This window comes from Aulonocara sp. 'chitande type north' Nkhata Bay, linkage group LG7, assembly GCF_057382095.1.
Source record: "Aulonocara sp. 'chitande type north' Nkhata Bay isolate Kocher_YH1m ecotype deep benthic linkage group LG7, A_spYH_male_GT1.1, whole genome shotgun sequence".
Taxonomy (NCBI): Eukaryota; Metazoa; Chordata; class Actinopteri; order Cichliformes; family Cichlidae; genus Aulonocara; species Aulonocara sp. 'chitande type north' Nkhata Bay.
Genome location: NC_141350.1, coordinates 59,424,732 through 59,444,036, shown reverse-complemented (window position 1 = coordinate 59,444,036; position 19,305 = coordinate 59,424,732). Strand labels below are relative to the sequence as shown.

The window sequence follows — 19,305 nt, the reverse complement described above, 5'->3', positions numbered from 1 at the left end:
CAACTGTGTCAAAGGCGGCAGTCAAATCTAAAAGGAGTAAAACAACAGAGCAACCTTAGTCTACAGTTAAAAGAAGATCATTAAAAACTCGTAAAAGCGCAGTCTCAGTACTGTGACGAGATTTAAAACCAGACTGGAACACTTCACAAATGCCACGAGTGTGTAAAAAGGTCTGAAGTTGCTTGAAAACAACTTTTTCCAAAATTTTGGACATAAAAGACAGTTTAGAAATTGGCCTGAAGTTAGAAAGCACATTTGGATCAAGATTTTTCTTCTTAATAATGGGTTGCACAACAGCATGTTTGAAAACAGCTGGTACACAACCTGATGACACTGAAGTATTTAAAATAAAATACCAGGCCCAATGACATGAAGAGTTTCTTTAAGGAGGAGAGAAGGAAGAATATCTTGTGGGGAATTAGACTGTCTTAAGTGATCAAGTACTTCCTTCAATGCAGAAAAGGTTAAAAACTGCTGAAAAACAACCGAGGTGGATCTAGGTCTAACACTTTTTTCCATTTTTTCTCTGCACATCGGCGTTTGCGTCTGAGAGCGCAGGTGGTTTCATTCAGCCAAGCGGGTGGTTTTATCAGACCTACATTGCACAAAATACGTTTCGATAATTAAATAAAATATACTAATTTGTTTGAGTTTTATTCAATATAAAGGGTTACTGTCAGTTGCCAGTTCTTGGATTCCTTATATTTGTACAGTCAATCAAAAGGCATTTAAATGCACACTTGATGAATACCACTGACACAGAAATAAATAAATGTATTTTCCTACTATTTTAGTTAATTTCTATAGTTAGCATCTATCTATCTATCTATCTATCTATCTATCTATCTATCTATCTATCTATCTATCTATCTATCTATCTATCTATCTATCTATCTATCTATCTATCTATCTATCTATCTATCTATCTATCTATCTATCTACTGACTTATTTTTACAAATGAAGTGCAGCTTATATGGGTTGTGAACTTTCTTAGAATAAATCCTTGAGATTATATAATAACCCAGTTAATATCAGGTCATTAGGGAATCTTTTATTGAGCCTTAGGTTGCAAAGCATTTTTTAACAGTCAAAGAAATTTTCAAACATGCTATCAGCATTTGAAATATAAAACTGGCAGAGAAAGGTGCTTATCTGGGGTGGACATATTACCATTAGCAGCACATTAACTTATCTCTTTCTGCAGAGCATGGGCTACAACGTCACTGAGCCTCACCGCTTTCCTTGTTTTGGTCCTGCAAGAAATTAAGTTTACTACATGTGTTGCTATCTACTCTCAAGCTATAAGTAACACATGTTTAAATACTTAAATTCTCCCATTATTAGGCTACACAAAACTGCCTGATTACATCAACCCCAAGGTGCTGAGGACCTGTGCTAGCCAGCTGCCTGTGATCCTGAGTCACATTTACAGCCAAAGTTTGAAACAGGAGATGATATCAGTGTTAGGGAAAACATCCTGTCTAGTTCCTGTACCAAAAACCTCAACACTATTAAGAATTTAAAGCCTACTGACCACTTGCCATTACATCATATTTAATGAAGATTGTCGAGAGATAAGTACTGTCCAACATGAAAACATCTCGTGACCCTCTGCAGTTCGCATACAGAAGCTACCAGAAATATTAACAAACATGTCCACCATCTCCTGGATTAATGATTACCTGATACATGTAGACAAACTGCAATTTGGGAGACTGGACGGTACAGTACAGGAGCTCCAAAGGGAACTGTGTCATCTCCATTTGTGCTCACCTTGTACACCTGAGGCTTTCAGTACAATTGTGGTCAATGCAATCTACAGAAATACTCTGACAATTCTGAGGTTGTTGGTTGTATTAGTTGTGGGTGGGAAGAGGAGCACAGAGCACTACTGGGTGACTGGACTGGCCTGGGAGGATTCATCTGCTTCCAAATGTGAATAAGACCAGAGCGACTGTGATCAACTTCAGAGGAAAGAGGACAACTGACCCATGTCTATCCTGGGATAGGATGCTGATGTGGTGGAGGAGTACAAATACAGAGGCATCCATATCAACAACAGGTTGAACTGGAAGACCAACACAGAAGCTGTATCCAAAAAGAGGATGAGCAACCTCTACTTCCTAATGAAGAGAGCAAAATGAGAGTAAAATCATGGGGATTTTCCATCAGCCAGTTGTAGTGAGCACAATGTACTTTGCTGTGGTGTGCTGGAGAAGAAGCGTCAGAGCTGGTGACTTGGATGTTGTAAATGAATGTATTTTTTTAAGCAGGCTTCTGTAATACAGAATAAATACGATACGAGTATTTCACTCACTGTTAGGAAAGTGGTTTTAAGATTTGATGGTACATTTTCCACTGAATTGTCAAGGAACTGAAGGTAAAGCTTGAAAACTCACAGGTGGTCTCAGTGGCCACAATTTTTAATATTTAATTCAGCATCTTCACAATTTTGATCACATGTTGTGAATTACATCAAGGCTCAAACTTGAGACCCCAGCCACTAAACGCAGGCTCTAAGAGGAGATGGGATCACCACTGTTGCCTGCTTCACCTTGAGATGAGGCCAAACGTGGATCCGTTTCCTCTCCAAAATATGTTGTCCTCTGGGCCTCCCTATACATATGAACACACACATATATACACATGGCTCTCATTTGACAAAGTAAAACAGAACCAGACAGAAAATTACTCATAACCTTCAAGGCTTATCTGAACTGATGGTATAAGGCTAGGCAGTAGTGTATGCTGCACATATTTTAAAGCCCCTTGAGGCAAAATTATGACTTTATGCAGTATAAATAAAACTGACTGTGTGTGTGTGTGTGTGTGTGTGTGTGTGTGTGTGTGTGTGTGTGTGTTTCAATGTATATCTATTTTTATCACCTAGACTCATGGACAGGGAACATGTTGCTCTCAGGGGCATCAGAGGTGACTGGTTCCTCTTGTTGCTGGGACTGAATGTGGCTTTGCTGCTGGGACCCACTCTCATCAGTCTGAAAAACATTTTGGTGGCAATGTTGGTCGTTACTTTTGCTGAGAAGATTGATCCAACTTTCATATTTGTCAGTTTACGATGACATTTGTCAAGCTGTCTCTATTGCTGGAATAGCAGTATCGAGCTTCTGGACCCTAATTTATTCATATTTAGGCTCTTTATCAGCTTTATCAGGTGACATTTATTAGATTAGAGACAGATAGTGACACACACATTACATTTATTAGAATATTCATAGAATTGAAAATCTGTTCAAGTTCTACATACGTAAAGTACCTGGACAGAGGTTGAGACGTGTGTCTTGGCCTGCATGCTGCCTCGTTTGTGGAGTTCCAGCAGTGTGTCATACTCACTCTTTAACTGATCAAAGTCATCCTGGAGTGTCTTCAACTTCACAATAAAAAGAAAAAAAAGTCACCAAAGACTGTTGAGATGTTAAGTCATGAAGTCTATATATAGTATCCAGCATGAGATACCTGAAGCTCGGTGCGTTGGTGTTTCTGTTCAAGGGCGTCCCAGTCACACTGGGGCACAACACCCCAGTACTCTGCGTTCATTCTGTTCAGTTCCTCCTGGGCTTTCCTCAGGTCTTCTCGACACACCTTTAGAGCGAGCTGCAGTTCCACAGGATCCTTCCAATCTAAATGGAAACACATGTAAGAGCATGACACACTTCCCTATAGACATTTATATTTTATAAACATAAAAACATATGTTTTGCTGAGCTCTAGAGGTTACTGTACTTGGGTTTTTCAAATATAGATAATGTTGGGCCTTTTCCATCAAAGAGGTTTTCAAACTTTTTCTGGCATGCCCCACACCAGAAGCTGATCACACGCTACCATCTTTTATCAATTATTTAATAATAATAATACAAAAAGTTGGAAAGTAGTGAAATAAAACTCAAACGAACAGAATTTGCAAACTACTTCTGCAATTTTTTCAATCTCAAAAATAATCTTTTTTATGGAGTTTAACTTTAACTTTCAAATGCAAAATATGGAGTTTAACACAGTTACTTACAGAGTTATTCTCCATTACTACTATAGTTACAGAGAGTCTCTAGTGAGTCACTGGAAATGTTTCCTAAGGAATACCATCCAATAAAGATACTGACAGTTTCAACGTTTAAACAAATTATTATTTTCAGTATCACTTAAAGGGTATCAATTGTTTTTCCTTTAATTCCATCGTACATATATTGTTGCTATGGTGACTCCTCATATTAACCTTCAAATCATTTGGTCAGCGTGTGAGAAAGTAATCCCTTTGATAAATAAAATAAAATAAATTAATTAATTAATCCCAATAAAGAATATGTTATATTGTCTTAAAACCATACATGTTTATTTTGGGAAGAAATCACATCTAAATTCACATTTAAAAAAAAAAGGACCTTAAGTTATTTTCAGTTCACTGTTAACTAGTTAAAGATGTAATAGATGTTGTTATACCTGTACTTTTGTCTGCAGAACGCTGCTCCTTCACACTACTTCTTGTCATGTCATTGAGCTGCCAAATCAGCAACCTGCGAGCATCACGCTCCTCCCGGTACTGCAGATACTGGTCAGACAGTTCTGACTGCAGATGATCCACCTTAAGAGGAACAACAGGCAATGGGGTGACTGATACGATAATTGATGGATGCATTTCCTTTATGCGCAGGGTTGTGTGTATGCTTTCATGCCCTTAAGCTTTTATGCTTTCATAAAAGCTTTCATGGCCTTAAAAGTCACATGTCTTGATGCATTCTCAATCATCCAGATAAATAAATCTCCAAAAGTTGATTCTGTTCATCTAGACGTAGCGTTTTCAGTGGGAGAAACGTTTTGTCACTCATCCAAGTGACTAAAAGTCACATGATTAATTAAACAAAAATTAAATTAAAAGTATGCCATTTACCACTGCCTGCACTGTCTTCTCTCTCTTTCTCATGGCTTCAATCTCCTCCTTTAGCTTCTGCTTCTCCATTTTCAAGGCAGCAATCTCAGCCTGCTCCTCTGCCCAGCGAGCTTGAATCTTTCTGTCACATTCCTCTGTCACCAGCCTCAGATGGGACTGCAGTGGTTCCAGCTTTTTGATTTGTTCTCCCTGATGAACTGAAAAGATGTATACAATGCATGCATTACAACAAATAATCAACTCCCTGATATAAAGTCTTTATACAAAGAAAAGCTAACCTCTACAAACTTCATCTTTTTACTGAATAGACAATTAGTTTTAACTAGGTGAGAATAACATGTTGAAACCAACTCTTTCTATGCTACAATAGAACTTATCATTTTACTGCCTACACAAACTGCTAGGACCTTTTAGAAGGCTATTGGAATCTAGTGGAATCCTTTCCACTAATTTTATTAACTTCTTAACCCAGATTTGCTCTCACAAATGCTGAGTTGAATCCTTAACAAACAACAAAGAAAAGTGTATGACTATGTATAGGATGATTTAGAAGAAAACACTCAAAAGTGAATGGCAAAGAGACAGAATAGTACCTGGAGAAGACTCAAAATTATTAATATAGTTACTGAATATTAAAGTCACAAAGTTTTGAGAAATTAATTCAGAATAATACTTTTTTTTTTTACAAAGAAATATATTGCCTTACTTTGCAAGGCTGGATGGAACCACGCTGGTTGCTGTGTATTATGACTGCAAGAAAGGGCTAATCAAATTATATTTTTCTGTCTCTAAAGAGATATCTACATTGTTGTTACTATTATACACCCTCTCTTTGCATGTTCATTTGAACCAATAAATTTAGTTTGATGTAAGACATTTACCACTTAGATGTGAGAGAATATTGATATTTATGTATTGTAAATATAAAACTTTAATTTATTTAATTCTATACCCAAAGGTTTTATTTTTCTGTTTTTCCCAAAAACGTTGTGGGACGCCATTTCTAATCTGCTTCAAAACCTTGTCAAATCTGTTATAAATTGTTTTTTTAAATAGCATTTTTATAAAATCTATACAAATCAGACTAGCTTTCTCACTGACCAAAGGTGTTTTCATATTCCTTTTTAATGGCAGACAGAAGGGGTTGGTAAGTTTTGAAGGCAGTGATGAAACATTCAAATGCATTGCGGTAGACCTGTAGGCAAAGTAGAGTAAGATTGTAAGTACTTAGACTGCAGCAAGAAAATACGTATATATCTTCTAAACATAAATACAATCAACAAAAACATTTCACCTGAAGTTTCAGCTCCTGAAATTTTGGCTCATGTGGGTCGATAGTATGAAGCTCCTTGCTCACATAGTTCTCCAGCTGCATCAGAAGTTGTGGCTTTCTGTTTGGGCCAGCATAAAAGTAACTGCCTCCTGTCCAGCACTACATGATTGGTCACACAAAAGCACACACAGTACTGTGAAAGGAACTTTCCTGTGACACTGAAAGATAAAGTTTATAAAGATGACATGAAGTTCTTAGATGATCTTTATACCAATTAAAAGACTTTAGATGTTGGCAGGACAAAGTCAGATTGCTGTTTGTGTAATGTTACCTGATTTACGTACCTTTCTCGTTGCACATGGTTGGACAGATACACCACCAGCACTTTCCTCTTCATGTCCTTCCTCTGATGTCTGGGCTGTGTAACTTTGTAGATTGTATTCATATGTAAGTCTAATATGCAAACAACAAAGTCAGTCTGCCTTAAACGTACTTTAAATAAGCTTTGAAATACAAATGTATTTATACATAAAAACAAACGTAGCATGATTTTTGGTGTAAATGGAAGTCATTTCATCACTTGCCTTGTTTTTTGTGACGGTGTTAGAGGTGGAAATTTTATATCTTTGTTTGGTGACATTTATAGCTTTGATATAAGGGGTAGACAATAACAAACACTTAGCCCGTTTGAAACTGTTGTATTTCGTCAGTTTAACTCAATGAGATCGGCTTTAGCGTCGCACAGCACAACATTTGAAGCAGGGTTTCCATGGTAACGACGACTGACTACGCAACAAGACCCCACGTAGTTGCCCGGTGTGCGCCTAACTAATTTTCAAAATGGCAATGATTTTATCTGCTCAACTCAATCATTAACTTTGATATATAATAACTAATATATGGTAACGTGTTTTATAAAGGCTATTTCACATATCTGCTATATTAATTACAATATAATAAAACTTAGTAAACAACACAGTGTTTTTATGAACAGGCACATATTTCGCCGAGGAAATAACACTGCTATTAATACTGTAAAAATACCCTTTAACTTACAAATAAATACAAGTTTTACCATGTAAAGTTCAAATTTAAATTATATAACGTTCTGAAAACGTGTGTAAGTTTAACAGACGAAAACTACATTTCCTAGCCCCTATCTCACTGGAAGGCCCTAAACCCGTCTAACAGTAGTGGAACTCTGTAGTCATTTCTAGTGACATTAGCATAAAAGCGAGCGTGCAGCTGAACTACAGTACCCATACGACACTATTTCAGCCTACAGTACATTCTGCTGCTTATCCGGGGATGTCACACCGCTGCTATTTTCTCCCCTCAGTCCCTCTCACTCTCAGCCTACAGCTCCAGCGGACTGACACTGGGCTTTGGATAGAAAGAAACGAACAATAAGATACAAAAACAGGAGGCCAAAAAAAATGACAGAGCTCGGAGCGGGAAGCCTGCCGCTGGGAGATCCTGCTTTTAATTACCAGGAGCACGAGCTTAACGAGAGGCTGAAGCGGCTTTACCCGGCTGTAAACGAGGAAGAGACCCCTTTACCCCGATCCTGGAGCCCCAAGGATAAATACAGCTACATTGGGCTGTCACAGAACAACCTACGGGTCCATTACAAAGGTTAGAGACCTGCCTCATCACTGATGGGCCTAAGTGTGTAGTCAAAACAGCAGTTCAAATCTGTCTGTGTTGTTGCCGAAGGGGGGGGGGGGGGTCTCTCTCTCTCTCTCTCTCTCACACACACACACATACACACTCAGTATGCGATTATGTTGACTGTGTATGTGCGTGTGCAGTCCTGGTAAATCTAGTCTGAGCTGCCTCTCCTGTCCTGTAACCTTGCTTTGTTTCACGAATGAGCAGAGGAATGCCCAGATGGGTGACAGTGAACTCGCTAACCCTGGCCATCGGTCTCATTACCGTCACACTGAAATCTTCAATATCATGGCTCTTCTTTGTTTATTTACTGTTTATGACGTTACTGCTTTGGAGTAAACTCACTGCATCTGACGTTCTCCTCGCTTTGTACTGGAAGGGGACACTGGTAGCAGTAACGACGCATAGTTTATTGGCAAACCCCTGTCTAACTTACGGGAGCTTGCTAACAGAAAGCTGTTAACCAAACACATTACTTAGCCTTGTGGCTAACTAGCTAACGTTAGCCAACTTAGCTGTTCCTAATATTGAATTGAGGACAGTAGGTTCCGAGGTGGACACCAACAGAACTTGTTGTTTTCCAGTGCAGTATCAGTTGAAATATTAACGCTGTACAGTGCTATAGCAAACAGGATAAAATGGCATTGTTTTGTGTTTCTCATGTGATTTCAGAGCAGTGTTCTAGAAGTCTTTTCCAATCATTTTCCCGTCCACCTCCATTCAGATCTGCGTGCCCCGAGCCTAACAACAGTTTCAGGTCCAGTTTCTAGCAGGCAACAGAGGTGCTGCCGTGAGAGGAAGGCCTCTGCGCATTACATTAGGCCAAAATGCACCGTTCTGGTAATAAATCCGGAGTATCGACGGGCTCTGGCATTTTAACGTTAACAGCAACCAGACGGTTCAGTCAGTCTTTCATTCAGATGGATAAAAGCTGACAGCAGGGCTTTTAGCCGTCTCAATTTAGCAACCACCTATATCAAAACAAGGTGACATCCGTGTGACGGCTTCTGTGCTGTTCAGACAAACCTCCCCCCCCCCCCCCCCCCCCACACACACACACACACACACACACACACACACACACACACACCAAAACAGGAAAACACTACAAGACTTTAATCACACACTGTGAAAAATCCCAATTGATAGGCTCCTTTGGGCCCCGTGTAGAAGGTGAGAGGATACAGGCAAGATGTGTAATTCAAAATTAAGGTTGTGTAATCCATTTTGTGAGGTTGATGGAGTGGTGGTCCTACAGTTTGGAAACAGCAGGGAGGGCCTCTTATTTGTAGACTCGGGCCTAATGCCAGATACAACCGCAGATCATTTAATGCATAATTGATCAGGTCCCTGCTGATGAGCAGTTGAATATGAGCTTCCATTCAGTTTATCTGTTATGTTGAGAATGTTGATTTACCTTTTGCTATAATCAGTGCTGTTAAGATAATTGTATTCTAGTCTAGAATTACCTAACAGCTCTGGCACTGGCTCAAAGTGGTGTATTGCTGAGGATGAGGGGGGGGGGTTCTTGTTGAGGTTATGTTGGACATTGAGTCATTATGTTTATGAAAGGTGCACAGATTCAGTGACACTGCACTATTGTTAAGGCATGACATATAAATAGGTTTGTTCTGGAGTGTGTGAGATATTTTTTTCTGCTCCTGGTTGTTCCTGCTCTGTTCCCTCACCCTTGTGGTTTGGATGCTATTTTGACCAGCGTGCCAATTTTCTCTGTTCAAGGCCATGCAGTGTCTACCTAGTCCTGCTGCGCACTGACAGAGATTAATCCTCGCAGCCTCAGCAGCAAGATAGATACTTAAACAAACTTAATTACTTTGTACCAATAAATGCAGCAAATGGTGTTAATTTTTACACCTTATGCAGATGCAAAGATAATTTTATCATTAACTTAGAAATAAAGAGAGGGTTACAGTTGCATAGTAGGAATACATAGTAGGAATAAATCTAATGTTCTGTAACACACCCTATAGCGTTTTCTTTGCACTTTTACACACATAATAAATTCAGCTGCACCCTGATGAAAGACCAAGCTGTTGACTAAGGATTTTGTTGGAATACTAATTGTTTTGCTGTAGATTTATGTTTTATGACTTACAGTAATCACAATGTCTGTGTACCAAGCAAACTTTTAACTGAGCAAAACTTTTCGCAAGCAAATAGTTTCAAAAAAGTCAACTAATCATTTCTTTGACCTTTGAGAGAAGCACTTTAATATATACTGTGAATAACCATAACAAGACTGACGTGGAACTAAAGGAATAGTACGGGATTTCAAATTCACATACTTTACGAAATTTAGTTGAGCAAAAGGAAAGCATTTATCTAAATAGGATCATGATTTTTATTAGGGTTTCATTTATTTCAAACTGCAATCCATTTGTTTGAGCCATGTTGAAATTAAAGTGCACAAATAGAGAAACCTACAGGCTGCACTAGATGCTGCTGTGGAATAGTCGCAACTAAGGCCTCAGTCATTCTCTGTTGTGTACAGACACTAAAAGCTGGAGTAGTAATTGCTGTTATACGTCTTTGAAATCAGATGATAATGACATTTACGTCACTTAGACCCCAGCGTACCTCCCCATTATTACATAAATGAACTGTGGTGTATCACATCTTTGGTAAGCTAAGTTCAGTTCCTCTAGCCACACCCAAGCCTGATTACTGCCACACCCATTTTCAATCAAGAAATCACTTAAATGGGACCTGCCTGACAAAGTGGAGTAGACCAAAATATCCTCAAAGGCCAGACATCATGCCACGATCCAAGGAAATTCAGGAACAAATGAGAAACAAAGTAATTAAGATCTATCAGTCTGGAAAAGACTATAAACCCATTTCTAAAGCTTTAGATGTCCAACGTACCACAGTGAGAGCCATTATCCAAAAATGGTGAAAACATGAAACCGTGGTGAACCTTCGCAGGAGTGGCCAGCCGACCAAAATTACCCCAAGAGTGCAAGATCGACTTATTCAAGAGGTCACAAAAGAACCCAGAACAACATGCAAAGAACTGCAGGCCTCACTTGCCTCAGTTAAGGTCAGCGTTCACGACTCCACATTAAGGAAAGTGACTGGGCAAACATGGTCTGCATGGCGGGGTTCCAAGATGAAAACCACTGCTGAGCAAAAGGAACAAAAAGGCTCGTCTCAGTTTAGCCAGAAAACATTTTGAAGATCCCTAAGACATTTAGGAAAATTTGTGGACTGATGAGAAAAAACTTAAACTTTTTGGAAGTTGTGTGTCCCATTGCATCTAGTGTAAAAGTAACAGCATTTCTGAAAAGGAACATCATACCACCAGTAAAACAGGGTGGTGGTAGTGTGATGGTCTGGAGCTGTTTTGCTGCCTCAGGACCTGGAAGACTTACCGTGGTAAACTGAACCATGAATTCTGTTGTCTGCCAAAACATCCTGAAAGAGAATATCTGGCCATCTGTGTGACCTCAACCTGAAGCACACTTGGGTTTTGGAAGAGGTCAGTGATCCAAAACACTCCAAGTCCACCTCTAAATGGCTTAAGAAAAACAAAATGAAGGCTTTGGAGTGGCCTAGTCAAAGTCCTGACCTGAATCTGATTGAGATGTTGTGGCATGATCTTAAAAAGGCGGTTTATCATGGGAAACCCTCCAATGTGGCTGAATTAAGACAATTCTGCAAAGATGAGTGGGCCAAAATTCCTCCACAGTGCTGTAAAAGACTCCTTGGCCATTATTGCAAACACTTGATTGCAGTTTTTGCTGCTAAGTGTTATTAGGTTTAGAGGGCAATAACTTTTTCAAACTATTGTACACGAACAGGTGTGTGGCAACTACACCCATATGGAAAAGAAATAGAAAGAACTTATAAAAGACTTGCATAAGATGTGGCCTACTTCATATAGTGAATCATATAAGGCTTATATGATTTACTCATGAAAGTGGACACTTTCTCATTACTTTCATATATTGTTTTAGTAAGTATCCAAAACGTACAAGTTTCATTTATATAATTTTTCAAGGGATCTTATGTCTGGTTTCACTCTTGTATGCTTTTCATACAAGTTTCACATAAGACAGATGCAAACCTTATAAGATTTATATACATCTTTTCCATATGGGCATTCTTCCTTGAGCTTATTCCATAGTCACTCCTCACCACCCTGGTGTTATCCAGAGCCTCAAAAGCCTAAGATGACATTACTGTTTATAGTTTGGTTGTCTGCATAGGTGGATTTGTGCAGATTTTTGTGGAGGCATACACCCTGCATACTTTACTAGACAAAGGCCCTGAGTCCACTGTACAAGGACCTAATTGCTCATAATTGTCCGAAGAGCTGCTCCTACAGGACAACTTGAACTAGCAAAGTCTATTAAACACAGTGCAATTTTAGTGGAAAATCACAAGGAAAGTTACTGGAAGATACAGAAGGTAGAAATCTTAGATAAGAGTTCATTAAGGATACACTTCGCCGTCATTTTCAGAGGTTATTTGTTATTGCACTGTACATTTGTGCAGTGAGTCTACTAAAGGGTCTACTAAAGGTTTTATATTGTTTGGTTTATATATTTGGTTTATATTGTATTTGATCTGCATACTCAGGTATTTAAATACTTTTGACATATTTTGAACTGACACTTTTAAAGACAAATTTGTTGGTATTTTCAGAAAGACCTAATGGTTTGTTTTTTACATTTTGATTTAACTTTCGCTAATGCTGATTTTCTGATTCAACTCAGAGGTTGAAAATTTTCAATTGTCTTCTTACGACAGGTGACATGTAAATATTTACAGCACTGTTTAGTTATAAAATGAGCATAATAGCCTGCCAAGCATCATTATGTTACATGTTTCAGAGCCTATATTATGCTAACTTTTGTTGCCATCACGATGAAGTCATGGTAATTGGAATTGGCCGAAGTGGTCCAAAATGAGTGCCATCATAATTTTTTTGAAATTTCCAAATGCACCATGAAAATTGGGACAGCTATGCTGCCCAAACTCTATGTATGACAGAGTTGGAGTTGGCTCTGGCTCAGGAGGTTTAGCAGGTTGAATAGCTGGCTTGTTGCCTCCTTTTACTCGTTGATGTATATTTCATTGAAGATCTCGGAATGCCGGCTGCTACCAGCCAGGAAGCCAAACACATTTATGGTAAATCTGCTTTGTCAGTGTGTGCTAGAAATTGTGCCACAAACCAATTTAAACTCTAATATTGTTTAGTTTTGGTTTATTGCCTAAGAAAGAAAGGTGTAAATTCTCTAACTGTAACAAAAGTAAAGTGAGTAAAGGAAATGTCATTTAGTCACCATCTAAACTTGGTTAAAAATGGATAGAAGATGTGTAATAAGACATACGGTAACTGAAAATAAGTGTGTATATATATCACGATATGTGGTATTTTTTTTATACTTTTGGTCATTATGCTTCAGTATGAAGTTGCATCTATATTGAAACTAGACACCTGTTGCTTTCAAACTAGAATTATTGTGATTTGAAAAAGTCTGAGTAAGTTCAATCCAGTGGTTCAGTAGCTTGTAGAACAACAATACCTTAAAGAATTGTTTCCTGTTTTAGTTCATTCTCTAATATCTAATATCAATTTCTAATATGTACAACACAAATGAATGCTCCAGACCAGCAAACTGCCAAAACATCTGCTTTCATAAAGATGTTCATGCTTAACGATTAGTTAAACCAGTTCATTTGAATAGCAGCACTTGGCTGCTACTTGATCTCCTAGTTCTTAGGGACCGTCAAGGTTGTACTTGGTTTTTCTGTAGAGTCATAACTGCCTGTTCTGGCCTTACTTTGGAGCTTTATATGACTGGAATACCACAGTCATGCTACTTTTTTAAAAATTTCTTTAGCATAAATACAATTGTGAGATACAGAACTCAATTGTTAGGCTATAAACAAACTACACATCAATTGCATGACGTTCATATAAACACTACTAAGAACGTGTTTTTAGCGTGATCAGTTGGTGCTGAATTTCCCTGAAGTCTCTAGCCTTATTTAGCCATTTATGTGCTAACACATGTTCATGTAATACCTTCAGTTTACTTCTGTGTTTTAAGAAAAAAATGTGAAAATATTTAAAGCATCTCGTTATCATATTTGCAGCATCTAAACAAAAATCTGATCCAGAAAATGGAACCAGAAATGAAAAATCCTGTCTCATTTATGAATTTTTAAGACTCATTCCTGCAGCACACTAGGAAGGACGTGATCTAGATACAGGCTAAAATTTAGTTAGTTTCCTTCTCTGCTCATGCTCAGCTTCTCCACCAAGTTTTGTTAACTTTGACCTGCATAATCCCGCTGACAGAAAGGTAGATAAATCGCAATGAGAACATACCTCTGCCTCAGCTCTTATCTAGGCAGAAGACACATAATTAAAGTTCAGAGATTAATGTTTTCAAAGGTCACGTGGCCCTAACCTTTGTGCTGCATTCATGTATTGTCAGTAGAATGGTAACAATGTTGTTATCTCATAGTATATTTGTAGTATATTGCTAACTTAAGACAAACAGGTTATAGCATCTTTAATTTGAGATTTTATTTAACTTTAACTGTATGAGATTTTATCAGCATTCCCATCAGATGGGAAATAAAGTAACTTAAAAATCCTTAATATCACTGACTTGGAAAAATACCATTTCCAGATTTCCATTTATTATTAACTAGGCCATCATATCTCTTAGAGGCCACAGTGATGAAGTGCTGCTGTGTAGCATAATCTGCCTCAGGGAGACCAAAACAGAAGATACAAACCTTTTAGCACAAGTTCCAGGTGTATCTGTGCACACAAACAAGTAATATGTAGCCTTGTGCTGTATGGCCACATGCCCAAAGTGTTATATTCACTTTTGTTTTGACTGAAGTATTTTCTTAGTTTAGACACATTTGATAACCAATGTATTAGTCTATACCAGTCCAAAAAAATTTAGTTATTTTTTAGTAAGTTAAATAAAAGATGTAATCAAAGAGTCTGAACAGGAAAGCAGCTCTGAATTCATGTTTTTAATACCTAGCAAGGTCTGTAGCTTAGTAGTATCATAACTGAGTATATGGTGGCGGTGTTGTCAGCTAGGGTCTAATATAAATGGCATTAATTCCCTCATGAAGTCATATAAGAATTTTTGTACTTCCTCATAGGGCTGGGCGATATGACCAAGAATTCATATCTCGATATTTTTTAGCTGGATGGCGATATAAGATATATATCTCGATTTTTTTTTTTTTAAAGCCATAAGTTAAGAACAAAAAGAGAGTTCTAGTCACACTGTGTCCCAGATGTGGGCGCTTTTATTTACATACAGCGTAGATGTACATGAAGAAATTATTCAAAAATAAATTATCAGCATTTATTAAATAATCATGGTCCATAAATAAAAGAAAACAATGTTTTTTTGTGCATAACAAAAAGCTCACAATTGTGCAGTCAAAATGTAAACTAATAGACCCTGAGCATAGTAACAAAGAGACAGATTTCACAGCTGCACCACGTCTCTGAACAGGTGCCGTTTGTGGTCCTTATACACACACAGTACGGTAATATTACGTTGAAGCACAGTACGTATCACTCCGCGAGGCTCCTCCCCGGTAGCCCTAATCCTCCAAGACAATCCATCAAGCGGTGCAGCTCCGTAGCTTAGCAAAGTCATATTAAAACATTTTTTGACAGATTGCTGAGCGCTGTATACCACATAAAATCGGTTCGCGGTCAGTAAGCACAACCAGAATTCATACATAAGGCGCACTGTCGAGTTTTGAGAAAATGAAAGGATTTTAGGCCGTGCAGCCCCTCCTGGCTGCATGTCGTTAGCGCGGTTAGCTCGCTAACACGTTGACGCCGTCCAGCCCCACGCACGGTAACTCGCTAACGGAGATTTTCCGCTTTCATCTTGTCATTGCCTGCAGGTGAAGCTATGGGGGAGGCGGAGTTGTGTTCAGTGAAGGAGAGGCGAGGCCGAGTAACGTTGCGTAGAGACAAAAGTGGACGAAAGAGAGGCAAACCTGCGGCTCCACAAGTATAATTATAACGTAACATAGACTATATCGATATAAACGATATTGTCACATCTTATATCTCGTATGAAAATATATCGATATTTTTAAAAAACTCGATATATCGCCCAGCCCTACTTCCTCATACTATAAATAAATCCTCAAATGTTATTATGATGTTGACATAGTGATATGGACTCTGCTTCTTTTGACACTGTGAGGCATTTAGCAACGTGTTGCTTTGGTCTTTGTTGTGCTTGCTATTATTGAACAGATAGATTTTGCACTTTGCCTCTGCTAGTGGTCAAAAATACACCCTGGAGGCAGACTGCTGATATTCTAGTAAGCAATTAAGGCCACACAGTGCTGTGGGTGAAGAGGAACAGGACATTAACAGTTGCTCCTTCAACTCTTGTGGAAAGGTTTAAAGTCGCACAAGAGCAGAAATGTCTAATACTGCCAGGGCTTTAATATTAAATCACATGGCCTTTCATTCAAACTTTACAACACTGTTACACTCTAAGTTTCTTATCTAATACAAATAAAAAACCACAACGGCCTAATCAGCATGAATCAGCATGAATGCAGAATTATAAACCAGACATTTTGGTTAACGGTAGTAACCATCTCACATACCCATTTATGTAGTCCCAAAGAGACCTGCTGGCCTACTGAGGTCTAAAATTAGACTACTGGCTGACACACACACAAACACACACAGACACGCACAGGCACGCCAGTCACATGTGTAAACATGATAGAACATGCATAGTGGATTTGTGGGTCAAAAAAGATGCAAAAATGAGTGTTAGCGAATGTCCTGTCACTTTGTGCTTCCTAAAAAACACTAATGGGCTAGCATATGTGGATATTTTATATAGTGTTAATGTAATTCAGACTCTAACATGCTTTAGTTCATTATTAATTATGGCACTGTGATCTTTTAATAGTGTCATAGTTGCACCCTTATTAAAAAAATATAAAACAAATATCATTAAAAGAGTTAGGATCACAGTTAAAGAGGTGTTGTTACTGTAAACCTATACAAGTGATGCTATACTAAGAGTATTTTACAGAGTATTTTTTGAAAAAATGAAAACACATCGAGCCAGTATATTTCTAACTTCCTGTTCTACTCTATAGTATGTATAACTTTATTTTAGTGACCACACTTAAGTCCCCCTCACACACAACAAACAGCAACAGCCTCAAGGTGTCTGCTGACAGCCAGCTGCTTCGTTTAAGGTTACAGCATGTCTACATTTCATGCACACACAGAGCTCTCAGTGACTTGTTATGTGTGGTGACAGGTGAGCTCAGTCAATGGTGCGATTACATGTAACAGAAAGAGATGCACATGCTTACTGTAGAGGCTAGATTGCAGTTATACAACAGTACTGAACATATTAGTCTCTCTCTCTCATGACCCGAGGGATTGCATAAGCAGCCATCTGAATATAGAATGACAGACAGTAATATGTGTTGTGCTCAAATCTAATTGGTCCAGACAAAATACATGAGCCCTGTGACCTCATTGTCTACATCTTTACCAGACTGTGTTAAATCAATGTCCTGTATAACCTATTCATAGAAAAGTCACCTTAACAAAAAGATGAATGTTATTTGAGAAATCCACGCGTATCTGAGCCTAATCTGAGCCTCACTGATCACTCAGCCTTGTGGTGCAAGCCCAACACAGCCTTGTGGAAATGTAGGGGGAATAAATAAGAAAACTGATGGCAGTTAGGTTAGTTATCAAACCTACAGCTGTTTCTGTTGCCATATTCAGATTAGATGAGCTTCTTCTGAAAAGCTGCCTTTGGTCTTCATCAAACATGTCTGCCGTTACTCTGGCCACACCACTCTATCTTTTGTCTGTTCAGAGCACATTATTGCAAAAGACCTGGGGCCAGATGCAGAAAGCTCTGTTTATATTACCAACCAAAACTGTGTGTATACACTAAGGCAGATATGCGCATACACATTCTTTTTTTTTTTTTGTCATATTTATAGAGATGTGCCTATGCATTATCCAGTCCTCCTTCCACAGAAAAAAACCCCTTAATAAAAAGACGTTGAAAAGACATTGAAGAAAGCTTTGATGTCTGAAGAATGCTGAGATTAGGTTAAAAAGTTGAAGGTGAAAAGTCAGCTTCTGAGGCTGTTCAAAAGACATTTACAAAAAGACATCCTTTTACATCTAAATCCTTTAAAAGGTTTAAAAGTTATAAAGGGCGCTCTACTTCCACAGTGCCTCGGACAATCTCCTGATTTGGTCACAAAAATAAACATAATTTGGTCAACTTTTAACAGGCCACGTTTCAACCAAATGTAGATGTAAACCAGTGTCTTTTTAAAGGCAATTTAGTCCATGGGCAATGTCCATGGATACCTGGTGTTTGGGGGTGGCCTTTTGTACACTTCTACCTAGTTATTTATCTACATTTGAAAACGTCATTTGCACTACTAGTTACTAGACTATATGTTAAGTTTAACATCTAGTCTAAGTTAAGTTTATTTGTCAGTGTGTTTGTCTCTAAATGTCAGGTTCTACTTTTTATGTGTTTTTTTTCTTTTGACCAGATAGCAAATTTATGACTAATTAAACTATGTAAATACTAAGAATCCAGGTCAGTGCCATATCATGAGACTTTGGTAGACAATCAGGAGTCAAATGCAAGCCCAGTGTTTCTTTGTTTTTAAAGTCCTTTTGTATTAGGCTACCATGTTCTTCATGTACACCTTGTATTTCTCTTTTATCAGGTCATGGAAAGAACCACAAAGATGCAGCATCAGTGCGAGCCACACACCCAATCCCTGCTGCCTGTGGGATCTACTACTTTGAAGTCAAGATTGTCAGCAAAGGTCGAGATGGGTAAGCAGATGCAACTTTTAAAACCTTAGAGTTGGTGCCCTATGTTACCATGGTAACCTGACTTAGCGCCCCCCTCGGGTCATTCATAACATGTTCAGTGTGCCCACGCAAAAATAAAATTGCAGTAACTTTGTGTATTTCCTGTTAGTTTTTATTATATTCTGACTTTGAAGCTTAGGTCCATGAGTCACTGCACTGGCTGTTTTCTGAGGATATTATCAGAGGAGTAGGGTTTTATATATGTGTGTATATGTAAAACCCTGCCTCTTATTGTTTCATTTTAAAGAAAAAAATAGCCAACTTTAATAACTTGAAATAAATTACATGAATTCGATTTTTAATTAACATTTAAACATTTAATTTGATGGTTATAAAAATAGTATTTTTTATGACAATCATTTGTAGCACTGGTGCAAAATTTGTCGGTAACAATGTCTTTGTTCCTTTTTGTCAGTTTTTTGCATTTACACCTGTTAACTTGGTTGTGCAAAGTTTTTTCCACCTTGAGTCTGTATCAAAACAGCAGTCTTTATATCAATTATCGTATTACTGTCCAAATCCTTTGTCACGAC

General features: G+C 38.2%; 2 protein-coding genes across 5 annotated transcripts in view; one reads left to right on the top strand and one right to left on the bottom strand.

Moving 5' to 3' along the window:
• Positions 1–1,032: 1,032 nt before the first annotated feature.
• Positions 1,033–8,210, bottom strand: tsnaxip1 (translin-associated factor X interacting protein 1). 4 transcript variants are annotated; one of them, XM_086301695.1, is made up of 10 exons: positions 8,191–8,210; positions 6,519–6,600; positions 6,196–6,333; positions 6,003–6,096; positions 4,902–5,098; positions 4,454–4,595; positions 3,476–3,639; positions 3,276–3,389; positions 2,888–2,997; positions 1,033–2,617 (listed from the first exon to the last, which is right to left on the bottom strand). In XM_086301695.1, exons 1-10 carry the CDS (start codon positions 8,193–8,195, stop codon positions 2,518–2,520), a joined length of 1,146 nt encoding a protein of 381 aa, XP_086157821.1. In that variant the 5' UTR covers positions 8,196–8,210; the 3' UTR covers positions 1,033–2,517. The 4 variants fall into 4 exon arrangements, with proteins under 4 accessions (XP_086157821.1, XP_086157823.1, XP_086157822.1 ...); XM_086301697.1 differs by lacking the exon at positions 8,191–8,210 and adding an exon at positions 6,759–7,468; XM_086301696.1 differs by lacking the exon at positions 8,191–8,210 and adding an exon at positions 6,759–7,156 and having other exon boundaries at positions 6,519–6,627.
• ranbp10 (RAN binding protein 10) overlaps positions 7,388–19,305 on the top strand; it is a 42,851-nt gene continuing 30,933 nt past the window's right edge. Inside the window, exons 1-2 of the mRNA XM_086301694.1 lie at positions 7,388–7,809; positions 18,622–18,733. Of these exons, the coding sequence (XP_086157820.1) occupies positions 7,611–7,809; positions 18,622–18,733 (311 nt within the window). The 5' untranslated portion in view covers positions 7,388–7,610. The remainder of the gene's footprint in view (positions 7,810–18,621; positions 18,734–19,305) is intronic.